At 42.1% G+C, this 21,723-nt stretch overlaps 1 protein-coding gene across 1 annotated transcript in view; it reads right to left on the bottom strand.

Annotated features, from left to right (window-relative positions):
- LOC144752699 (acidic mammalian chitinase-like) overlaps positions 1–21,723 on the bottom strand; it is a 397,830-nt gene that overhangs the window by 329,973 nt on the left and 46,134 nt on the right. The window contains exons 3-4 of the mRNA XM_078640565.1: positions 4,413–4,469; positions 3,078–3,243 (exon numbers count right to left, since the gene is read on the bottom strand). Coding sequence (XP_078496691.1) covers positions 3,078–3,243; positions 4,413–4,469 — 223 coding nt within the window. The remainder of the gene's footprint in view (positions 1–3,077; positions 3,244–4,412; positions 4,470–21,723) is intronic.

Genomic DNA, 21,723 nt, shown 5'->3' on the forward strand with positions numbered 1-21,723 from the left:
ACTGGCCTCATAATGCTCAGGGAGATAGAGACACCTTTGGTCCTCTTCTCCACAGCCCAGGGGGGACGGGTGCAGAGATGTCTTTAGGCATTGTGTTTCTGTCACATGAAGCACTCAGGGTCAAAGGGGCCTGCAAACGGAGGCTGCAGGCGGCATCCGTGAGTCCACAGTGGGCAAATCCAAGCTAGGCTTCATATTTGGAGGGCCGGGAGACCACACTGGCACCATTGGTTGACTTAAGCTCAGGCTTGGTGGCTCGTGAACAGTGGTACTTTCAGGTGTTAGGTCTTTGGGGTCCAGAGCCTTCACCGTTTGGTTTCGGGTACCTGCAAGATACAGGTGAAAAGGTCCACTGCTCTGCAGGAATTCCTGAGTCTTTGGAGAAGTTCTGACAGTCCTCCCAGGCTTTAGAGGATCAGCAACTTGCAGGGTGAGATGAATTTTGGACAATTGTCAAGAATAGGCGAACAGGCCGGTAGCACCAAGTAAATTACTTCTTCTTCTGTTCTTGCTTTTCACAGCTTCTCAGTCCTTCCTCTCTTTTTGGTCAGCAGGATCTGATTTCCTAGTGCCAGGGCCTCCCTTAAATACTGAATTTAGGAGCGTTAGGGAAGTGTAGGGTAGTAGCCAGGTGGGAAGTGGGCATAACCCTGTCCCAGAGTATTTAAGTTTGCCATCTCCAAGATGGAAGACTCTGAAATGTCATCTTCACTTCAGTTCAAATGGTCCCTGGTCAAGCGGGGTCAGCATTATCTCCTGTGCGGGAATCCTGCTTCGCATACCAAAGGCGGTGGGCTCCTGGAAGCTCCCTCCCTTGGAATGCTAATTCACAGCTCATCCTGCGGGAGGGGGTGTAAACACCCTCTGCCTGCTTTGTTCCTGAAATCTTGAGAGCAAAGGCCCTCACCCTTGGGAGTCAGTGACTCGTCTGGTGTGGCAGACTGGCTAAGACCAGTCCTTGAGCCCCCCAGTAGTTGGTATGTGTTCAGGGGGCACCTCTAAGGTGCCATCGGGGTGCATGAATTAATTAATCCAACACTGGAATCGGTGTAGGTTTATTAAAATGAGATATTTGATACCAAATATCTCTGGTTTCAGTGAAGCCATCATGTAGCTGGGGAATTTGTTTTCGTGAGTGTTCAGCACATGAACTTAAAATGGCTTCCCTGGTCACGTGTACTAGAAGGCCTTCTTAAACAGAAGGGGTATGAGAGCACACTGCCTCACTTCCCAGCACAGTTCGCCCCTTTGCATAATGGTGAATGCCGTTCACAATTAGCACTTATTTGAATATTAGCAGTAGTATATCATCAACATTGGTACAGGTAATGCTGTTTATCTGTAGACGTTTGTGTTTCTGGAGTGTATCCTTCATCAGTAGAGATCAAAAACGAATGTTATCATGGGTTGCTGAGAATGCTGCCACAGTCCTCTCAAGTCACATTAACTCTCACAGGTGCATCTTCAAAAGCTTGTCAGCTCAGTGGCTCAAGGGAGCCTTTTGAAACAGAAGGGGGATAGGAGTAAACTACATCACATCCCATCACAGTTCCTTCCTTTGCATTATGGTGGATGCAGTTCCCAATTAGTGTTCACTTGAATAATAGCAGTAGTTTTTCACCAAAGTTGGTGAAGGTAGTGATGTTTATCTCTAGAAGACACATGTTTCTGGATGTTATCCTGCATCAGTAGAGATCAAAAAATGAACTTCATTGGGGGTTGGTGAGAATGCTCGCAAAGGCATCTCAGTACCTCTCATAGGTGCATCTCCAAATGTTTGACAACTCATTTGCTCAAAGGAGCCTTTATAAATAGAAGAGGTATGGGAGCACACTGCCTCACAGCTTAGCTCAGCAGAGTTTGCCCCTTCGCATAATGGTGAATGCAATTCACAGTTAGCCCTTTCTTGAATATTAGTGGTAGTATTTCATAAAGGTTGGTGCAGGTAGTGCTGTCCATTTCCAGACATGTGTTTCCGGATTTTATCCTTCAGCAGTAGTGATCAAAAACGAATATTATTAGTGGTTGTTGAGAATGCTGCCATGGTGCTTTCAGATCTCAGTACCTCTCACAGGCAACAGGTGCATCTGCAAAAACTTGTAAGCTCACTGGCTCAAGGGAGCCTCCTTTATAAACAGAAGGGAAATGGGAGCAAACTGCCTCACACCCCAGCACAGTTTGCCCCTTTGCATTATGGTGAATGCAGTTGACAATTAGTGCTTACTTGAATATTTGTAGTAGTATTTCACCAACGTTGATGCAGGTAGTGCTGTTCATATTTAGACATCTGTGTTACTGGCTTCTATCATTCATCAGTTGAGATCAAATACAAATTTTATTAGGGGTTACTGAAAATTCTGCCACAGTCCTCCTAGGTCTCGGTACCTCTCAATAGCGCACAGGTACATCTACAAAAGCTCCCCAGCTCACTGGGTCCAGAGAGCCTTTATAAACAGAAGGGGGATGGGAGCACACTTCCTCAGATCCCAGCAGTTAGCGTTTACTTGAATATTAGTGGTAGTATTTTGCCAAAGTTGGTGCAGGTAGTGCTGTTCATCTCTAGACATGTGTTTCTGGATTTTATTCTTCAGCAGTAGTGATCCACAAATGCTGATGAAAAGGACAGGGGACACTATCAAGAGCAGTGTTGTAGGGTGGCTCATGTGAAGGGTTCTTCTGTGGCAATGAGAGATTGGCAGGCCTAAGTGTGTAAGTTGTGATACTGCTGTATTCGATTGTATGTATGCATTGTGTGGAGGATTAAACACTCTACATGGAAACACACTACCCAGATCCTTAAGTGTGTGTGGAATTATAATTCCATCAAAAAAGTTTGGCAAAGGCAAAAAACCTGGCAACTTTGCGAATTGGACAGGTTTGAAATACTTAAAAAACATTGAAGCAGAAATTTCCAGGAAAAAGGTTTTGTGGGAAATTCGGAGTAACGTATTGTGGGAAATTCGGAGTGACTTATGTTACATACGGGGTAACACATTGCTTCCTAACTTCTCAGGCAGAAAGGACAGAAAGGACTACATGCAAATGAAGGAAACCTTTACGCACATCTTTACTCTTACCTTACATAAGACAGTAAAGCGCTGCTTGTCTTCTGGTGGGCTGCCTCTCGACCCGGGAAACTCAAAGTCCAGATCTATTCCATCAAAATTGTACTTACGAAGATGGGCAATGACAGAGTCGATGAAGATCTTACGGTTAGTAGCCGAAGCAACCATACCAGTAAACCTGGAGGGACAGAATTATTGTCACAGTAAAGAAAATCCTTCTCATCACCATCGTCCACTGTCATATACATATGCTTTGCATCAATCATACCCATCAACGCCTTCAAGCACATAACACTATTGCCCTATATGTGAGTGAAGATTTCATTTTCCAGTTAAATCTTTTATACGAACTAAACATGTAATTGAATTATAACCCGAATTATTGAAGATCATTTTACTCTTTCTGGCCTTCCTTAATGAGCACACCCGCTAAATTCAAATTAATCCCTGTTCATCAAATCAGTGACCAACATCCTACATGACAATTGTACATTCAAATCCAAATGACAAAATATTGTAAAATGGTGAAAACGTAATCCCAAATATTTCCACAAGATGCTTAGTCAGTCTTACAATCTTCTGCAGTATTTCCTTAATTGCATCTGTGTACTGCACATCTCAGGAATATATTTCATGTGTGGAACCTTTAATATGGAGAAAGATTTTGGATGTTTCTTTCGACAAAAAATCACTTTCTTGTATATACTCAGCCTGAAGGCAGCCTCTGGCTCAACAAAGCCTTGCCTTTCATAATGTCCGATGTAGAAGAGCACATCCCCAGCTTTTTCAAAGCATGTAAAAGTTTCCATTTCGGCTACAACTTTTGTGTCCATGTGAAAATGGAATCTCACGGCCAACTTCAGTGTCATCCTTTCGGATACATTGCACAGCCCCTGGAGGGTTGCTACTTTGAATGATGCAGTAGAAAGGGAGGTGAGGGGTGGGCCTCGTGCTGGATTTCCATCAGAGTGTGTTTTCTGGTTGAACAGAAATCCCCTGAAAATGGGACGAGTGGTTCCTTGAAGTGCAATGTGAGGTCAGAAAAATTGATTAAAGTTATATTCTTGCAATGATTAAATGTTTTCTCATCTTCTACCATTCCATTTGCACTATCAACACAGTGCTTGCCATATGCAGTATTTATAAGCCACATGTTCTTCTCAGGTCTACTCGTTCAATCAATTTGCAGATATCAGCAGACACCTGTGTCTACAGTACCCTCATTACTGTAAATCTCACACTCAGTGATGTTCATTATAATAATGTTTTCCCTCCTCTCACAAGCATGAAACGATTTCTTCATGGATTATAAACACATTCACCGATGAATAATCAAAAATACCTTACTTCTGAATGTCGAAGTTCCATCCGCCCACAGCCAGCAGGGTGACCAAATTTGTGTTCCTACAAGGGAAACATATGTCAACAAATAAATAAAGTATGGTACAGAGGACTTAACAAGACGGTCTGGGCCTGATTCACTGCCCAAGGCAAACTTATGCTTTAGTATAAGTTTTATATTGTTTGCAATTCACAAAGGGATTTACGAGTAATATCTTTATGAGTGCGGAGCTATTTATTGCCTATTCTTTATGCATAGCTTCATTCCTTGGTAAATGGAGGATCGGCCTGGCACATCAATCTCAGCCAGGCTATTGCCACCCTGTGGATTGACGCAGTGAGTCGACAACTACCTGGAATTCCTCAATCCACTTGGAAAAAAGCAGTGAACGAGCAGGTACTGGTAATATGGTTTGAAAAAGATACTGATACCCTCCGTTCTATCTCGATCATAGAGTCACTGGATGAATCATATACCCTGGGAAAGGTTGAACACCCTCCTTAAGTGAGGATTTGACAATACAGGTCCGGAGGAAAACACTCTACTCTTAACATGCTACACATCACAGATTTTAATCCAGCCTGGGCACCCAAGGGGGAAAATGCTGCTTGTAGGCTATGCTCCTACTTTAAAGAATCTTAGCTCCACCTCCTGTGCTGCTGCCACCAATTGAACGACGAGTATCGGCGCCTACTTTGCCCGATACTCATCGCAAAGGGAGCCAGGACTTGCAGTGAGTCTTCGGTCTTGTGCTTTACCAAATCCACAGCAAGGAATCTAGCAAGACTTTGGAAACTTAGGACCAGATGTAGGTAATTCCCATTTACAGATTCTAAAAACCCGAATTTTACCGATTCGGTATTTCAGAATCGGTAAATGGGATGTAGATAAAGATTCGGTACATTTTACCGAATCGGTAATAGTCGGTATTACCGATTTGGTATTTACCGATCCGGTATTTAAAGAATCGGTAATTCCCATTCATTCCTACGGGGAATTACCGATTCAGTAAATACCGAATCGGTAAATACCGATTCAGTATTTACCGAATCGGTAATAGGGGGACCATTCACAAGGGTGGCAGGGTGTCACATTGACACCCTGTTGCACCCCTGAATAGTGCATGGGTGCACATATGGCACACATACATGCCCTAAGGGCATGTATGTCTGCCACATAGCACTTTAAAAAAAGCAAATAATTGTTTTTTTAAAGATATTCGGTGTTTACCACCAACTTGTAGTTGGTGGTAAATAACGAATCCTTAAATGACAAATGCACTCACTTGAGTGCTTCCTACATTAAGGATTCGGTAATTTACTGAATCGGTATTTTAAGAATTCGGTAATTTACAGATTCCTTAAATTACCGATTCGGTAAATTACCGAATACTTAAATATGGCCCCTACGTCTCAGATGCCTAATACCGGTCGGTAACGGCCAAAATTCGGTAATTTCGGCCATTACCGACCGGTATTGGGCTACCTACATCTGGCCCTTACACACTTAATCAGGACTGCTATTAGTGAGGCACTACAAACTGATACTTTTCCCTTTGTACGCTAACCATTAGACATATCTACCAGCAACTGTGCACTTTCTTCCATGAATGGGGTAGCAGGGCGGGTCACAGCTAGGTTTTAAGGGGGAGCCCCTCCAGGGTGACCCTCTTCTTTATCCATAGTTTAACTCATTAGACCTGACTTATGTGTTTTAGCATCCATTTGTACCTTCACACAAGTAATTGTAATTAACTTCGAGAGTTAGCACATGCAAACCAGGGGACTATTGCTGATCCAAGGACTAAGACTTTGGAGGGGTGGATGTAAAGAGGAACTGATTTAAACATTCTTTTGCTGTAATGATTTTAATTAATTGAACAGTTAATATAAAATACACATTCCTTGGTGTAGGTGTATAAGCACATGGAGTAGGCATATCAGTTATGACCCAATGGAACTGGTAATTATTTTACCAATCTCATAAGGATCAAAACTAAATAAACCTTTCTGGTGAAGGGACTATGCTTTTCTTGCCCTTGCTGCACACAGCTTGGTAAGTCCTTGGGATACATTAATCACACAATGACAACCACAGTTGCAGAAGACATTTATCCATCAGTATGTCTGTTAGACCTGACATTCTTGGCGTGGTCTCCCCTGACTTTTTGCTTTCTGACTTCCTGTTTTGCTGGCTTCATTTTCGCTGGCTTTATGATTCTGGGCACTTTACCACTGCTATCAAGTGCTAAAGTTTATATGCTCTGTACTCTAAACATGGTAACATTGGCTTAACCACAATTGGCTTATTTAATTTACCTATGAGTGCCTAGTAAAGTGCACAGCTTGTAAATTAAATATTACAAGTGGGCCTGCAGCACTGACTGTGCCACTCACTTAAGTAGCCCTGTAAGCATCTCAGGCCTACCACTGCAGAGCCTATGGTTGCAGTATTAACCACCTGCCATTTCAAACTAGCAAGTTAACCTCCTTGCCAGGCCCAAACTTTCCCTTTTATTACATATATGACACCGCTAAGATAGGCCCAAGGAAGCCCCATGGGCAAGGAGCAGTGTATTTAAAAGATAGGATGTGTACTTTGGAGTTTCACGTGTCCTGGTAGTGAAAAACGATTACATTCATTTTTCACTACTGCAAGGCCTATCTTCTCCACAGGTTAACATGGGGATTGCCTTAAAACAACTTTTAAGTGTCAATTCCAATTGGGAAAATATAGAGATCTGGAGTTTGATGGGTTCACAATTTAAAATCACAACTTATGGTGAGGTTGGATTTTAAACTGTAAGTCTGACAATGAGACTTTTAGAAAGTAGGTTATTTCTTACTTTAACCATTCTGTGCCTCTGCCTGTCTCTGAATACATGTTTGGGTTGGGTGACAGCTGGACTTTGTGCATTCTCTCTAGACAGTCACACAAAAGGAGCAGTGGTGTGACATGTGCATCCCGATGGGTCATCACCAAACTGATGGGCCTTCCTATGGGTAGATTGGGAGGGAGGAGCTGACATTGCACCTGAATAGGGCGCTGCCTGTCCCCACACAAAGAGCTGCATACCCCCTGTAGTGAGTCTGGAGCTAGGGTAGGAAAGGCAAGGACCTTGTGATCTTCAAATACCTCTTTGAAGTCCCCCCCCACTTCAAAGGCACAACTGGGTATATGTACTGGACCTCTGACACCACCAAATCAGAACTTTGCTGGAACTAAGGACCTTCTACTAGGACGAAGAGCTGCTGAGCTGTAAAAGGGACTGCCACTTTGCAAACTGTTTTGCTGTGTTGGCCTGCTGATTGCTGTGCTGCGGGATGGACTGTCACTTTGCAATCTGCATTGCTGTGCTGGCCTGCTGTCTGCTGCCTCTTGCCTGGGGGCAAGAAGGACTGGGCCTGCTCTCTACTTCAATGAACGCAAGTTTCTCCAAGGGCTTGCTGGATTGCCTCCTGTTATGAAGTCTCAGGGCTATCAAAGGCTTCCTTCAACTCTGCAACAGCACCTGCACTCTGCCATCTGCGAGTCCTCCCCTACTAAGTGGTGCCAATACAGGCCTGGGCCCTTGAAAGGTGATGTCTGTTGTCAAGAACCATCAGAGCCCCTAAGGCTTCAGGGTTGCCCCTAAATACTTCCTTCAGGTAGGTGCAGGTTGAGAACCAATGGGTTCCTTTCTTGGGGTTGGTATACCCCCTATGTTTCGACCCTCCAGTGGAAGGGGACATGAGCCTCACTTAGGGTGGCTGGATCCCCTCATCTGCAAATTGCGGAGACTGAGAGTTGTGCTTCACCTCGCCTCCCCCTCCTGAGGGGGGAGTTAGCAAAGGTGGGCACACCTCTCTTCCTATCTTGATTTCCCCGCTGATTCAACCGTCCAAAGTAGGGGTCAGAACCGGTAGGGGCCAGTTGCTGGGAGCAGCAAAGGCCTCGGGAAGCTTACAAATGTGGCAGACCTTTGAAGCTTCCCGATCATGGACCCTGCCCATCCTGGGGGAGGAGGCTTGGCACCTCGTCACAGGATGTGCTTTGTTTCAGGACCCCAAGAGTGGCAGGCTCTGGACCAAGGGGTCCAGAAACATTACAGTGAAGCAAATATGGTGATGTGGAGTTAGCAATGGGAAACTTCCAGACCGTATATATTTTTATGGTATTACTGCACTTACAATGTCTAAGAATTGACTTAGACACTGTAGGGCTACAAGGCTCACGCATCTGTATCCTCATCACTGGTATAGTGCACCCAGCTAGAGGGGTGGCTGGCCTATGCCAGGGCAGTGGATTGTAAGCATAGTACACAGGGATGTGTGCCATGTTGACTCTTCACTTTGTTCTGCACCAAAACATGCATCCTGCAAGGGCAGTGTGTGTGTGTAAAGGTACAGGGCTTTGAAGGGTGGCACAATGAGTGCTGCAGCCCTTAGAGGCTTTCCCTTGTCACAATGCCCTTGTTACCTGTAGTACCTTTTACAGTGGACTTACATGTGGCCAGAGAGTTGCCAATTGGGTTTTGCAACAGAACGGGTTAGGGAAAGAACATAGGCCCTGGGTACCTGGTTGGTAGGAACTCAGGGCTCACTCAGTCAAAGTACATCAACATTAGGCAAAAAGTGGGGGGCAACCATGCAAAAAGGGGCACTTTCCTACACCATCCTCCTCATGTTCAGAGCAATCTCTATTAGATAACCTCTGCTCTGGCCAGGCCACTTATCACCTAATCAAAGCAGCCTATCTATGCCTGTTAAGGCTTACCAATCAGCAAAGACCACTAGAAAGCTGGAGTTTGGCTTAAAGAAGAGAAAGTTCCATAAATAACTGTACTAGCTATGATAGATTCAACAGTGGCAAGTTGTTGCATTTATCAACACCAATCTTTTAAGACCTTGAATGATATTTCACTCCTTTCCTAGAATTAAGTCTAACTAAATAAACTATTGAAATGTTAGCCCATGGAGCTAAGTATCTACACTGGAGAAAAATGAAATGGGCAGTTGTTCCCTAACCTGGGCATATACAACATATTTATAAGGCCCCAGCTTATAGTTACATGGCCCCACGCCCCTGGGAGGGATATCTAGGGGAGGCCCTGGGGGTACCTAATATGTACAAATAAGGTACACTATCACTTTTAAAGTACCCATACCACCAAAGACGAGTTTGCGTACAATTGTACTTTTAAAGACAGTCTGCAAGGCCAGGCTGCCTTTAAAATGACAGCAGCCTCTCAGCAATGCATACATGCAAGTGCAGGAAATCTGCTGGCCTCTAAACTTCCATGCTCTATTACATATTAGGGACTTAGAGGTAATATGAAACATCTAGCCCTATTATATACTTGGGACTTATAGGGTCTGTCAATACCAATTGTGAGAATGTACTTTTAAAGACTGCCTTTAAAAAGACAGCAGGCTTACAGCAGCACACACATGCAAGCAAAAGAAATCTGCTGGGCCTCTAAATGTCCATGCCCTATTATATACTAGTGACTTATAGGTAGATTGCAACCCTTGACCCTATTATCTACTAGGGATTTATAGGGTCTGACATTGCCAATTGTAACTGAACCCTATTACATGTACCTTTTCACACATAGCACTGGTAATAAACCTGGTTAGCAGAGCCCAGGGACCATCAGTCAGTTAACACCAGTATCTTTCAACAAAAACTGGGGATGAAGAGTGCAAAAGGATAACTTTCTAACAATACTACTTTCCTAAGCATGCACAAAAATACAGAGAAACATTCGAAAACATGTTATTTTACTATAAAGTCTATTATCAATGCTTTAGAACTGCCCAGCCTGAAATTCTATTAAAACACTCCTTCAAGATCCCAGGCTTCTGTTCGGTGTAAATATTATAAATTCACTGAAAAAGGCTTGTTTCCAAGTGTTAAAATACCAACTAAAACTAGTTAGACAATTCATAGCTGTAGAAACCAGTTTTGTGCTACAACTAGAATTGTTAACCCGAGCAGTGCAGGAGTTGCAAATACCCATTACATCACAAACTCGATCTAGTAAAACATATTTATAATAGATTTACTTGGATTTCCTCCTCCGACTTTCATATTTGCAAATGTCATAATTCCTTTGTTTAATCGCTGAATTTTAGGATCAAGCAGTGTTCATATACAGCCTTACAGGCTACTCCGAGGGCAATACTGGTTGTTAAAGGCCATGAACCTAGGGTGTGAGGACCTATAACGAGGGAGAGGGCCTTTAACAACACCAACAACTGGTATAGTCTGAGGCAAATGGGCTAGTAGGCTATTAGAACATTCCACCCACTGATAGTAGAATAAGATAAAAAGGGAGAAACACACAGAAAAACATTAGAATGTTGAAGCAGAAGATTTATAACGACCATTAAGAGGCCTACAAATTCCAATGTTCTAACTTATTTATGAGATCACCTCAGATGCACTGGACAATGTTGTATTCTGGCAATGTGTAACTGAGTTTTTTGCCCCTTGGGTTGCCCAAGAGATTTTAGTCGCCCTTCAATGTGCTAGGAATATTTTTGACAATGTGACAATACACAGAGAAGGGTTTCACTTTATCAAAATGATGGGAATTAGACAGCCGTGTTCTTTTGTGGTAACTATGTGGCTCTGAGTGACTTACTGACTGAATATCAGAGAACATGCAGTAAAATGAGGGGGTGCATATTTCATGTCTGGGTCAGCCTGGTTGTAGTGTAGTTTCTATATTCCCAATAGGCTCTGTGCATTGGAATAATATATCCTATAGATATGACGTAGGACTTATGTTAGTAGGTCTCTATCGAATATACTAAACTTAATTATGAGTGCCAGCTAGCTCAGAGGTTACTAGAAACTTTCTCAAATTCACAAGAAAGGATTAGTTTCTGACAACCACATAAACATGGCAATATTCAAGCAAGGGGAAGTCCCTAACAGCTTAAGCTGGTTTTCCAAGAAATCGTCGTGACGTTTGGTGAACGGATGGAAGTAGCCATGCCTGTATTTGGGTTGCATGGGCTATGCCTAAATAAGAACTTGATTTCTATGCCTATACTAGCTTACCCGTCGCGCGTTGCTGCGATCTCAGAAGAAAGGAGATTTAAGGAAACTTGTTATGATAACATTCAATTTACATTGTGTTATTTTTATTGAAACGTATTCATTTTAATATGGAAAACATTTTAAAGTGTTGTTTTAATTCTGTTTATTTATTCGAGTGGTTGTGGATAGACATTATTTTTTGTTTTTCCGTCTGGTGCGTACACTAATAAATCAGAAGGTTTTACGACGCGTGAGCTGGCCACATACAGTTGTCCATGTGAGAAGCACGGATTCTCCAAATCTAGTCCACACACTTGCAGCGATTGTCCTTGTGCTTTGTTGATGGTCATTGCAAAAGCGAGTCGCAAACTGTAAACGTTCAGTATTGGAAAGATTATGAGGGCCCTGTGTGGCCGGCGGGCCGATATTTAACACATTTTTTAATTTGATATTTTTTTTTTGCCAGAAACCTTCGTAGGAGTGTAGTCAACAACTTTTAACAAATTCTTTTTTTTGTAATTTTTTTTTATTTTATTTTTTTAGCCAGAAACCTTCGCGGGAGTGTACTCAACAACTTCCCAAAGTTTCATGCCGATCGGATGAATGGTGTAGTAATGCATAAAGGACAAATGGACATACTTTGGTTTTTATATATAGATAAGGGCAATGTGAATTGTACCTATATAAGGGCATGAATCGAGAAAATCCATTTGGAATCTAAAACGCCATACAACATGGTGATCGATCAACAAATGACCCAGCACTTGTTTCTTTATGTGACTCTGTCCAAATGAGTATATTTTCCTTATAAACAATTCCCACTCGAATAATTGAGAGCACACTATTCTATTAAGAGGCCTACAAATTCCAATGTTCTAACTTATTTATGAGATCACCTCAGATGCACTGGACAATGTTGTATTCTGGCAATGTGTAACTGAGTTTTTTGCCCCTTGGGTTGCCCAAGAGATTTTAGTCGCCCTTCAATGTGCTAGGAATATTTTTGACAATGTGACAATACACAGAGAAGGGTTTCACTTTATCAAAATGATGGGAATTAGACAGCCGTGTTCTTTTGTGGTAACTATGTGGCTCTGAGTGACTTACTGACTGAATATCAGAGAACATGCAGTAAAATGAGGGGGTGCATATTTCATGTCTGGGTCAGCCTGGTTGTAGTGTAGTTTCTATATTCCCAATAGGCTCTGTGCATTGGAATAATATATCCTATAGATATGACGTAGGACTTATGTTAGTAGGTCTCTATCGAATATACTAAACTTAATTATGAGTGCCAGCTAGCTCAGAGGTTACTAGAAACTTTCTCAAATTCACAAGAAAGGATTAGTTTCTGACAACCACATAAACATGGCAATATTCAAGCAAGGGGAAGTCCCTAACAGCTTAAGCTGGTTTTCCAAGAAATCGTCGTGACGTTTGGTGAACGGATGGAAGTAGCCATGCCTGTATTTGGGTTGCATGGGCTATGCCTAAATAAGAACTTGATTTCTATGCCTATACTAGCTTACCCGTCGCGCGTTGCTGCGATCTCAGAAGAAAGGAGATTTAAGGAAACTTGTTATGATAACATTCAATTTACATTGCGTTATTTTTATTGAAACGTATTCATTTTAATATGGAAAACATTTTAAAGTGTTGTTTTAATTCTGTTTATTTATTCGAGTGGTTGTGGATAGACATTATTTTTTGTTTTTCCGTCTGGTGCGTACACTAATAAATCAGAAGGTTTTACGACGCGTGAGCTGGCCACATACAGTTGTCCATGTGAGAAGCACGGATTCTCCAAATCTAGTCCACACACTTGCAGCGATTGTCCTTGTGCTTTGTTGATGGTCATTGCAAAAGCGAGTCGCAAACTGTAAACGTTCAGTATTGGAAAGATTATGAGGGCCCTGTGTGGCCGGCGGGCCGATATTTAACACATTTTTTAATTTGATATTTTTTTTTTGCCACGAACCTTCGTAGGAGTGTAGTCAACAACTTTTAACAAATTCTTTTTTTTGTAATTTTTTTTTATTTTATTTTTTTAGCCAGAAACCTTCGCGGGAGTGTACTCAACAACTTCCCAAAGTTTCATGCCGATCGGATGAATGGTGTAGTAATGCATAAAGGACAAATGGACATACTTTGGTTTTTATATATAGATAAGGGCAATGTGAATTGTACCTGTATAAGGGCATGAATCGAGAAAATCCATTTGGAATCTAAAACGCCATACAACATGGTGATCGATCAACAAATGACCCAGCACTTGTTTCTTTATGTGACTCTGTCCAAATGAGTATATTTTCCTTATAAACAATTCCCACTCGAATAATTGAGAGCACACTATTCTGTTACATATGTAATCAAACATGCATTAAGGTGTAACAATATCTCTTTTCTTTTCACAAATTGTCATTTTCCCTTTTAAAAGGAGAGTATCCTTGGCCTGGCCAAGTCACATCACTCCACCCCCCTTTTAAAAGCCCTCCACTGGCTCCCTATTAAGCAGCGGGCACTGTTTAAATTGGGATGCCTCACATTTCAAGCCCGAGCGGGCACTGCCCCGGCATTTATCAACTCTGCCGTTACAAACTACTGCCCGCCGAGAGCTCTTCGCTCCTCTTCTTTGGGCTTGCTAGCAGTACCACGCTTTAAGAAGAAAAGAGTTGGTGGTCAGAAATTTTCAGTTCTGGCCCCCACCTTTTGGAATGCCCTTCCCCCTTCAATAAGACTCCTATCGTCTTATATGGAATACCGCAGGGCCTTAAAAACCCTTTTGTTCCAGCAAGCGTCTACTGGCTAGCCGCGTTCCTCTGTTTGCCTGTTTTTACCACTGTAGCTCCCAGCGCCAAGAAACTGTTTAGTACATGAGCGCTTTACAAATGTTTTTAAATTCAAATTCAAATTCTTTGGTTCCTCTAAGTATTTTTAATATGCACTTATCTTACTATGAACAGATTGTCATCTTTCTAATCTGTATCATGAATGGTGATTTTTTTTTTCATTTTCTCTCCTATTCTAGTAAGGTCTTGTCCAATTAGAGTTATTTTTGCAGTGTCACTGCACAACACATGAATCTATATGTCCCCATAGTTTGGATCTATGAGATAATTTTGCTCCCTCAGGTTACTCCCATGTGGCTCTAAACATAACGTAATTGTATGTATCACCCATCATATTTACTCCCATCCTTCTAACTGTTTTAAACCTCCCTGTAGAGTGCCTGGCTGAGTTAGTCAACATACTATGTTCCTCTTACCATGTGCCAGTAAGAACAGTTCAGGATCTGATTGCCCACCCTAGCCAAGTTCTTAGTTCCTTCACTGTCACAGTCATTGACTCTAAATGACCCTGAGTTATTGTAATCATCCTTGTGGAGTATGGTCCGCTAAGTAATCTCCAGATTTTCTCAATACCAGTTCCTCCCAGATCTCTGCAGAACTAGATGAGCTTTCCTATGTCTATAGTGGTGCCTATCAAGGTCCTAATAAAATCACTAAAACTCTATGACTTAACATCCATCAGCAGTGATTGATTGTCCCAAGAGGTGGCTTTAAGGGGGATGTCCTGACCCAAGGATCAGGAACTCTCCCATGCACACCACAAGAGGACACTAGGTGGCACTTAAAGCACCATGGACTATCAAGAGAGAATGATCCCTTAAAAAAAACATATGTGAGAACTTCACCTCCCCGGCCAGTCCCCAGACTTTCAACCTTTGCTCACTGCCTGACCCCGCTCTCCTCAGAGCAAACCAGTTTTCTCCAGCCTCAACAGTTTACTGTGACATCAAGGCACTTACTTAGGTTAGATGATCAGACTAATTGCACACAAGCACCACAATCTATTGAATCTGCACCCAGGTATACTTCCTAACCCACCCTCAAAATAAATATTCAAAACACATAGAAGGTGTCCCTTAACCAATATAATACAAAAATTGAAGGAACCCTGCAAGTAAGGGCAAAGTTTATTAAATGGAAGCTGGTATTGGAAATTATTTCTCCTTTTACAGTGTCAGAAAGATAGTAGATTAAATAGCTGGCATGACACTATGTGCCAAGCTACTCAAGAGTATCTCTGTAATATATATATATTATCTACTGGCGGTCGCCAGTAGATAGTTATAATTAGGATCTATTACCCATAGGAAATCTGCAACATTATATTGCCAATAACTTTGGCACCGATTGATGACTCTTCTCGAAGTGTTCCAAATTTTTGGCCAACTCAGTTCCGCTCCTTCCCTGCAAGTTTGGGGGTGATTCATCAAGCGGGGGCCATGAAAAAAGGGAGGTTCCAAAACGTGTTTTCCCCATGCAATTTCCCATAGGACCTTTAGCCACGGCTACAGCCCGAACGGCTGAATGGAATTACACAAAATTTGGCAAAGAGGTAGTCCTCAGTTCAGACTTGTGCCTTTTGCTTAAATGGTGTTAATCTGTTCAGTAGTTCCTGATATATCTAAGGGCCGGTGGATCCGCGGATTGTGCCAGGATTGGCATTGTAGCATAAGCGCACCGTCCCGATCACGCGCTCAATGCTAATTGGCTGTCTAGTGGTTGTCAACATTCGAAACTAGAAACTGTTGGCAGCCATTTTATGCTTCGGTAGAAGCGAGGCTGAAGAAGTCTCTTCATGCTCCCTCTTATGCCGGCTTTTTTATGGGCTGGTATGAGAGGGAGAATGCCTGGAGCCAATGTGCCTCCCCCTGGACCAAACACATTGTGTTCTGGGGGAGGTACATAGACGATATCATCTGTCTATGGTCGGGATCTGTGGACAATTTACAGACTTACCTGTCATACCTTAATGACAACCCATATAATGTACGGTTGACCATGGCTCACCATCATGAATGCATTGATTTTCTTGACATACATTTCTTTGTTAGTGACGGCCTGGTTCAGAGCACCTTGTTTAGGAAAGCCACTTCGTGCAACAGTATTCTGCACGCCACCAGTGCACATGCCAGATCAGTTATCTCCAATATCCCCTATGGGGAAATGGTTAGGACACGACGTAATTGCAGTAGGGAGACTGAATTTAAGAATAACGTTATGGATATCAAACAAAGATTTGCTAAGAGGGGTTATGAACAGGATACACTAGACAAGGCGGAACGTCGCATACAAAACCTTCCCTGAATAGATACATTGCAAACGAAAAATACCAAAAAGGACAGAGGCACTGGTTTCTATGGAGACAAGGTCTCATTTTACACAAACCATACTGCACATAGTAACAAGATTTTTCAAGTATTTAGGAGACATTGGCACTTATTGGTGGATATTCCCAAATTGCGGCCCTTCATTAGCCAGAGCCCTTCACTTGTATATAGAAGGGGTAAAACATTGAGACATACACTCTGCCCAAGTTACATTACCACCAAGCCGCCGACTACATGGTTCCCACCTGCTCCTGGGGGATTTTACACATGTTCCACGTGCAATGTTTGTATCTTTGGTCTCAATAAGTGGAGGGAGTTTGAATACAATGCCAGTAAAAAATAAATCATTAGACACTTTATTAATTGTAACACGCAGTATGTGATATATATCCTGGAATGTCCATGCAAGATGATCTATGTTGGCAGTACTGCACGTAATCTCAAGAAGAGAATTCAGGAACATCGCCGTGCACTTGTCCATGAAGACGATAGATATCCAATGACTGACCATTATCGCAATGCTCATAAGGGGGATAAGACCTTCAAATTTTTGGGAATTGATCATGTGCCACCTAACATCAGAGGTGGGGAAAGAGAACTCACGTTGCGACAGATGGAAGCCAAATGGATTTGTAGATTGAGGGCTGTGGACAGAGGTCATAACACCGACCATGAATTCCATCATTTCCTCAACTAAAATCATTCCTGACTAACCAAACTTACTTTCAGTCTATTTCTATCAACATATTTATATAGTCTGCCTACCTTTTTGACTCAGGACATGCTTCCTGTCCATTTCATTAATAGAAATGTTGCATGCAATATAGATGTTCGTGGTGGCCACCACATGTTCTCTGTTATGATTCCTGTACAGACTGTTGACCTTTCAACAGTTAATCCTGTGGACTGACCTTGGTGCTACCTTTGTTGTTGTTTAAAAGGTGACATCTTTATTTTTGATATTTCCAGATTTATGTTGCCCTCTGTAAAGTAGATACTTTGTAAAGACACCAGTTTTTGTATTAACCCTTTCCGTGGAGATACTAACTTTTTCTAGTCTCTCTCTTTCCCCATTACAGAAAAAGGGAAAAAAGATTCAGAATACATTGGCATGTATGTATTCTGTTTGGCCCTAGTGTGTAATTTTTCTGTTTATTATTTCTTTGTGCTACTTTGTGTCTGGGGATTCCCTCCAATTAGGACAGCCATTCACATCTTCATTGTTAGATTATGTTGGGCGAGTTGCCATAACTCACTTGTTACGTCTGCTACGGCACGGGTTTTGAATCAATACGCTTGTGAACAAATATTTTTCTTCAGATATGTCACAGTATATTGCGGTTTTCCATTACAATTGGAACCATTAGTAGGTTTATATAGGACACCGGGCGGCTTTCCGTTTACATGGATACGTTAGCTGTCAACTGAATTCGTATAATACACACTCGGTTATTATTGTATTTTTCGCTTTTATTTTTTCTCCTTTTTGGTATATATTAAACTCTTTTGGGTTTTATTATTTTAATTAATAAACCCGATACGGCTCTGTTTTGTAATACGTGATGCCGTGGTTCTTTCTACTGTTTCTACCATTACGAGTATGTTTGTCTTCACGCTAAACGGAACTTGGATTGTGGCCAACTTAGTCTTTTTTCTAAAAACTTTTCAGTTTCCCGTGTTTGGCGGGAACTAGGCATTATTTAAGACGCCTAATTGGGTGCGTTGCTTACTCTGTGAAAACCCGAGACACCGACACTTTGAATTTAGGTAAGCGCATATCACGGTATGAGTAGGGCTATGTGGGACTTATGGGTAGGATATTCTGACCTCCACTTTGCCCCTCTTTTTGTATTAGCTTTTTAGTGATCTATAGTGCAGACAGTGTCTCGGTATTTTTCATCTTTTTTCGTAATATAGTATTGTAACGATGTGACGGCTGTATTCATCACAGCTCTTGCGGACATTTTTACTGGTGGCTGTGCCGGCCCCCCCTTCTTTTGATTTAGCTTACTACGTGTGCACTTAGTGTCACGTTAGTTATGCCCCAGTATTCTTTCTTGTCTATGACCGAGTGACTTACTAACATGTTGTTAGCTTAGGCGAAAGTACGTTATTTATGCGCGCTGTTACTGTTCCTGTATGCACTATTAAGCATTTTGTAAGACGTGCGCTTTAGATAAATTGTGTGATGATTTACGGTTGTATTTTCCGATTTTCTTATTTTTTGCTAGCTCACTGTGGCCCTTATCATGGAGGCTACAACAATAGATGTATGATTGGACGGATTTCGAGATCAAACCGCTGTCTCGTCCGCAGTACTGTGATTCAGACCTATCTTCCAAATTCCGGGGTAGGTATATTTTAACAATGAGTTTGTTGACATCAGAATAAATTTGCAGGTATATCTTAAGTTAGAAAAATACTAGGGGTCATGTTAAGGTATCATACTGGTTTGTCATTCCAAAACAAAACGATAGTTTTTTGGTCACATTTTTCTATTTCTGCAATCTTTCTGATGTTTATGGCAACTCGCAATAGGTTTTCTTACTAATGTTTTTTACAAATTAACAACCGGTTTGTGGTTTTCTGTTTTTTGGTTTCGAGCTTTGCAAACACTGCCTTATTACGTTCCATTTTCATAATGCAAACAGTGATTTATTATGTCCCACTATCGCTGTGTTAGCTTCAACCTTTGCATATTATATGGTTCTAAAACTTGGCGCCTTATTGACAATATATAAATGCTGAGACCGCCAGTTCACCGGCCGGTGACTGACGTGCTTGAGACAATTCTATTGCGTAGGCTCATTTGTAATAGGTTTTTTAGTATTATATATACTCACTCGGGTGTAGAGTTCTATTTATTATGATTATTTTTTACTGTTTGTACGAACTGTTATTTATGTACAAAATGTGTATTTGTTAAAAATTATATAAATGTTTTTCCTTTTTTAGGTGTTAAGTCTTTTAGGTCTTGTACATGTCTGTAGTCTAAGAATTTTTGTTTTGTTATTGTTCATATGTACGTTGGAATTGTACACTTTGTATGTATTTGGCACTTATGTATGTTATTTATGTTCTTATTTCCAGCCCTGACGAATTTCACGTCTAGATCGAAACGCGTTGGCTGAGGTTTCATGTTCATACAAGTTTCTAATGAGCTTCAATAAAAAATACTTTTTAAGGAGGAAATTGACTGTGCTTTCTAATTGAACATTATTGAACCTTGGTAGTGCACCACTCCACCCAGTTTCCAAGTCTGTGAAATATGTGTGCAAAATGCGAAAAGGGTGCAAGGTAGATACACTGTGACCCCCTAGGCCTGCTCAGGGGATCCCAGAAGGAAAGAATTGTGGGATGCGCGTAGGATCCGCGCATTTCGCTGCTGAAAAAAAACCAAAGAGCTGACTCCCGTTCTTTAAAGGTTATTAGCCCCCAGGGGGCCAAATCCTGGGGGCATAAAAAAAAAAAATTGTGGGGGGGTCCCACTCCCCTCAACACTGCCCCAGGGACCGCCACCCCCCGGGGCTGTAACTTAATATATGCGGGGGGCTCATGGGGCCCCACCGCAGCCCCGGGGACTACCACCCGCCGGGGCTAGTTTAAAAAGGGTGGAGGGCTCTTAGGCTCCTCCAGCCCTGGACACTGCCACCCCTCGGGGCTTCAAAACATTAATTGAGGGGGTGCTTTGAGGTCCCACCAGCCCCGGGGACCGCCACCCCGGGGCTTTATCAAAGTGTGGGAGGGGGGCAGCGTGGCCCCCCTCCTGGAGCCCAAGATGGCCCTGGGGACCGCCCCCCCTCAGGGCCGGCTCCTGCAGTATCCCGGGGTACCCACCCCCGGGACACTGCTGTTTGCAATGGCCCCTGGTGTGCACGCGTTGGAAGCACGACTCATGATCTGTATGGTGCGCAACTCCAGCACGTTCAGTGCACGACTTGCACGCGTTGGCTGCACAACTTTGACGCGTTGGGTGCGCAACTCCTAGCCAAAAAGAAATAATATTTTTCAAATATACATCAAGCTTATGTGTTTAGTTGTTAGATGGCTCTAAAAAGAGCCCTTGTGTTTATTGAGAGATTTTAGTACCTACAAGTAATTACCGATGCAGAGTCTAAAGTTCAAGAAGAAGACTCTGTTCCCCTCATCTGTAAAATGTACACCATCTCTTCTATAGATGCCATGCATATTGAAACGCAGATTGTTGTGGTAAATGGACCCCATTCTATAGTCTCGGAGAAAAGCAGAAACAGATTTATTCACATGTTTCCTAGCTTTCTCAATCTGTGGACAAAATTGATTGGACCAGTTCCATTTCTGCCTTTGGCATATGTTAGAATAGACAAAGGCAATTTGGGGGAAAAGTGACATCAGTTCTCCAAAAGTGTCCTTCATAAGCATTTCCAGACCTAGACCAGTCAAAGTGCCTAGGTCATTGCCACCACAGTGCACAATTATGAGGTCAGGGTGTTGGAGATGCAAAAAGGATTTAACCAATGGCATCAATTGGTGCCACTTTAACCCTCTGTATCCAATCCATTTAATGTCTACATTTGGTAAACCTAGGTCTTTGTGAATTCCTTTGTGTTCTGCATACCTTTGGCTCCAGAAAATAAAGCTGTGTCCCACAATCCACACTCAAAGCATCTTGAAGGGAAGTCTGGATGCACTCAGATGGTCTCTGTAAATGAAATGGCAGTTTGAAAACTAAGAATTTTCTAAAATGGTGGATAACATGCAGTGTTGAAAAAAGAAAAGAAATCATTGGTTGTTTGACAACGTTCTACACTGAAAACTAGGGTGCATGTTTCCGTTTTTTTAAAAGCATGATTCTTATTGGTTAATACAAAGTGATTGAAAAGAACATTACATAGGATAAACTGGTATATCGAGAAGTCAAGCACACTTGCTGTTTTGATTAGCAAAATAGTGTGATGAACTTTTGACCTGTGTGCTCAGTTAAGTGTTACATGAAGTGTTATTTGGTAACAGGCAGAAGGCAGAATGGGAGTAGGGTTGAAATGTATATAATTTGGAAAGAATTGAAATGTGTAAGCAATAGAAATGTGTGTTTGCTTTTGAATTAATGAGGGAAGCAATGTGATTTGATG

Source organism: Lissotriton helveticus, chromosome 5_1, assembly GCF_964261635.1.
Source record: "Lissotriton helveticus chromosome 5_1, aLisHel1.1, whole genome shotgun sequence".
Lineage (NCBI taxonomy): Eukaryota > Metazoa > Chordata > Amphibia > Caudata > Salamandridae > Lissotriton > Lissotriton helveticus.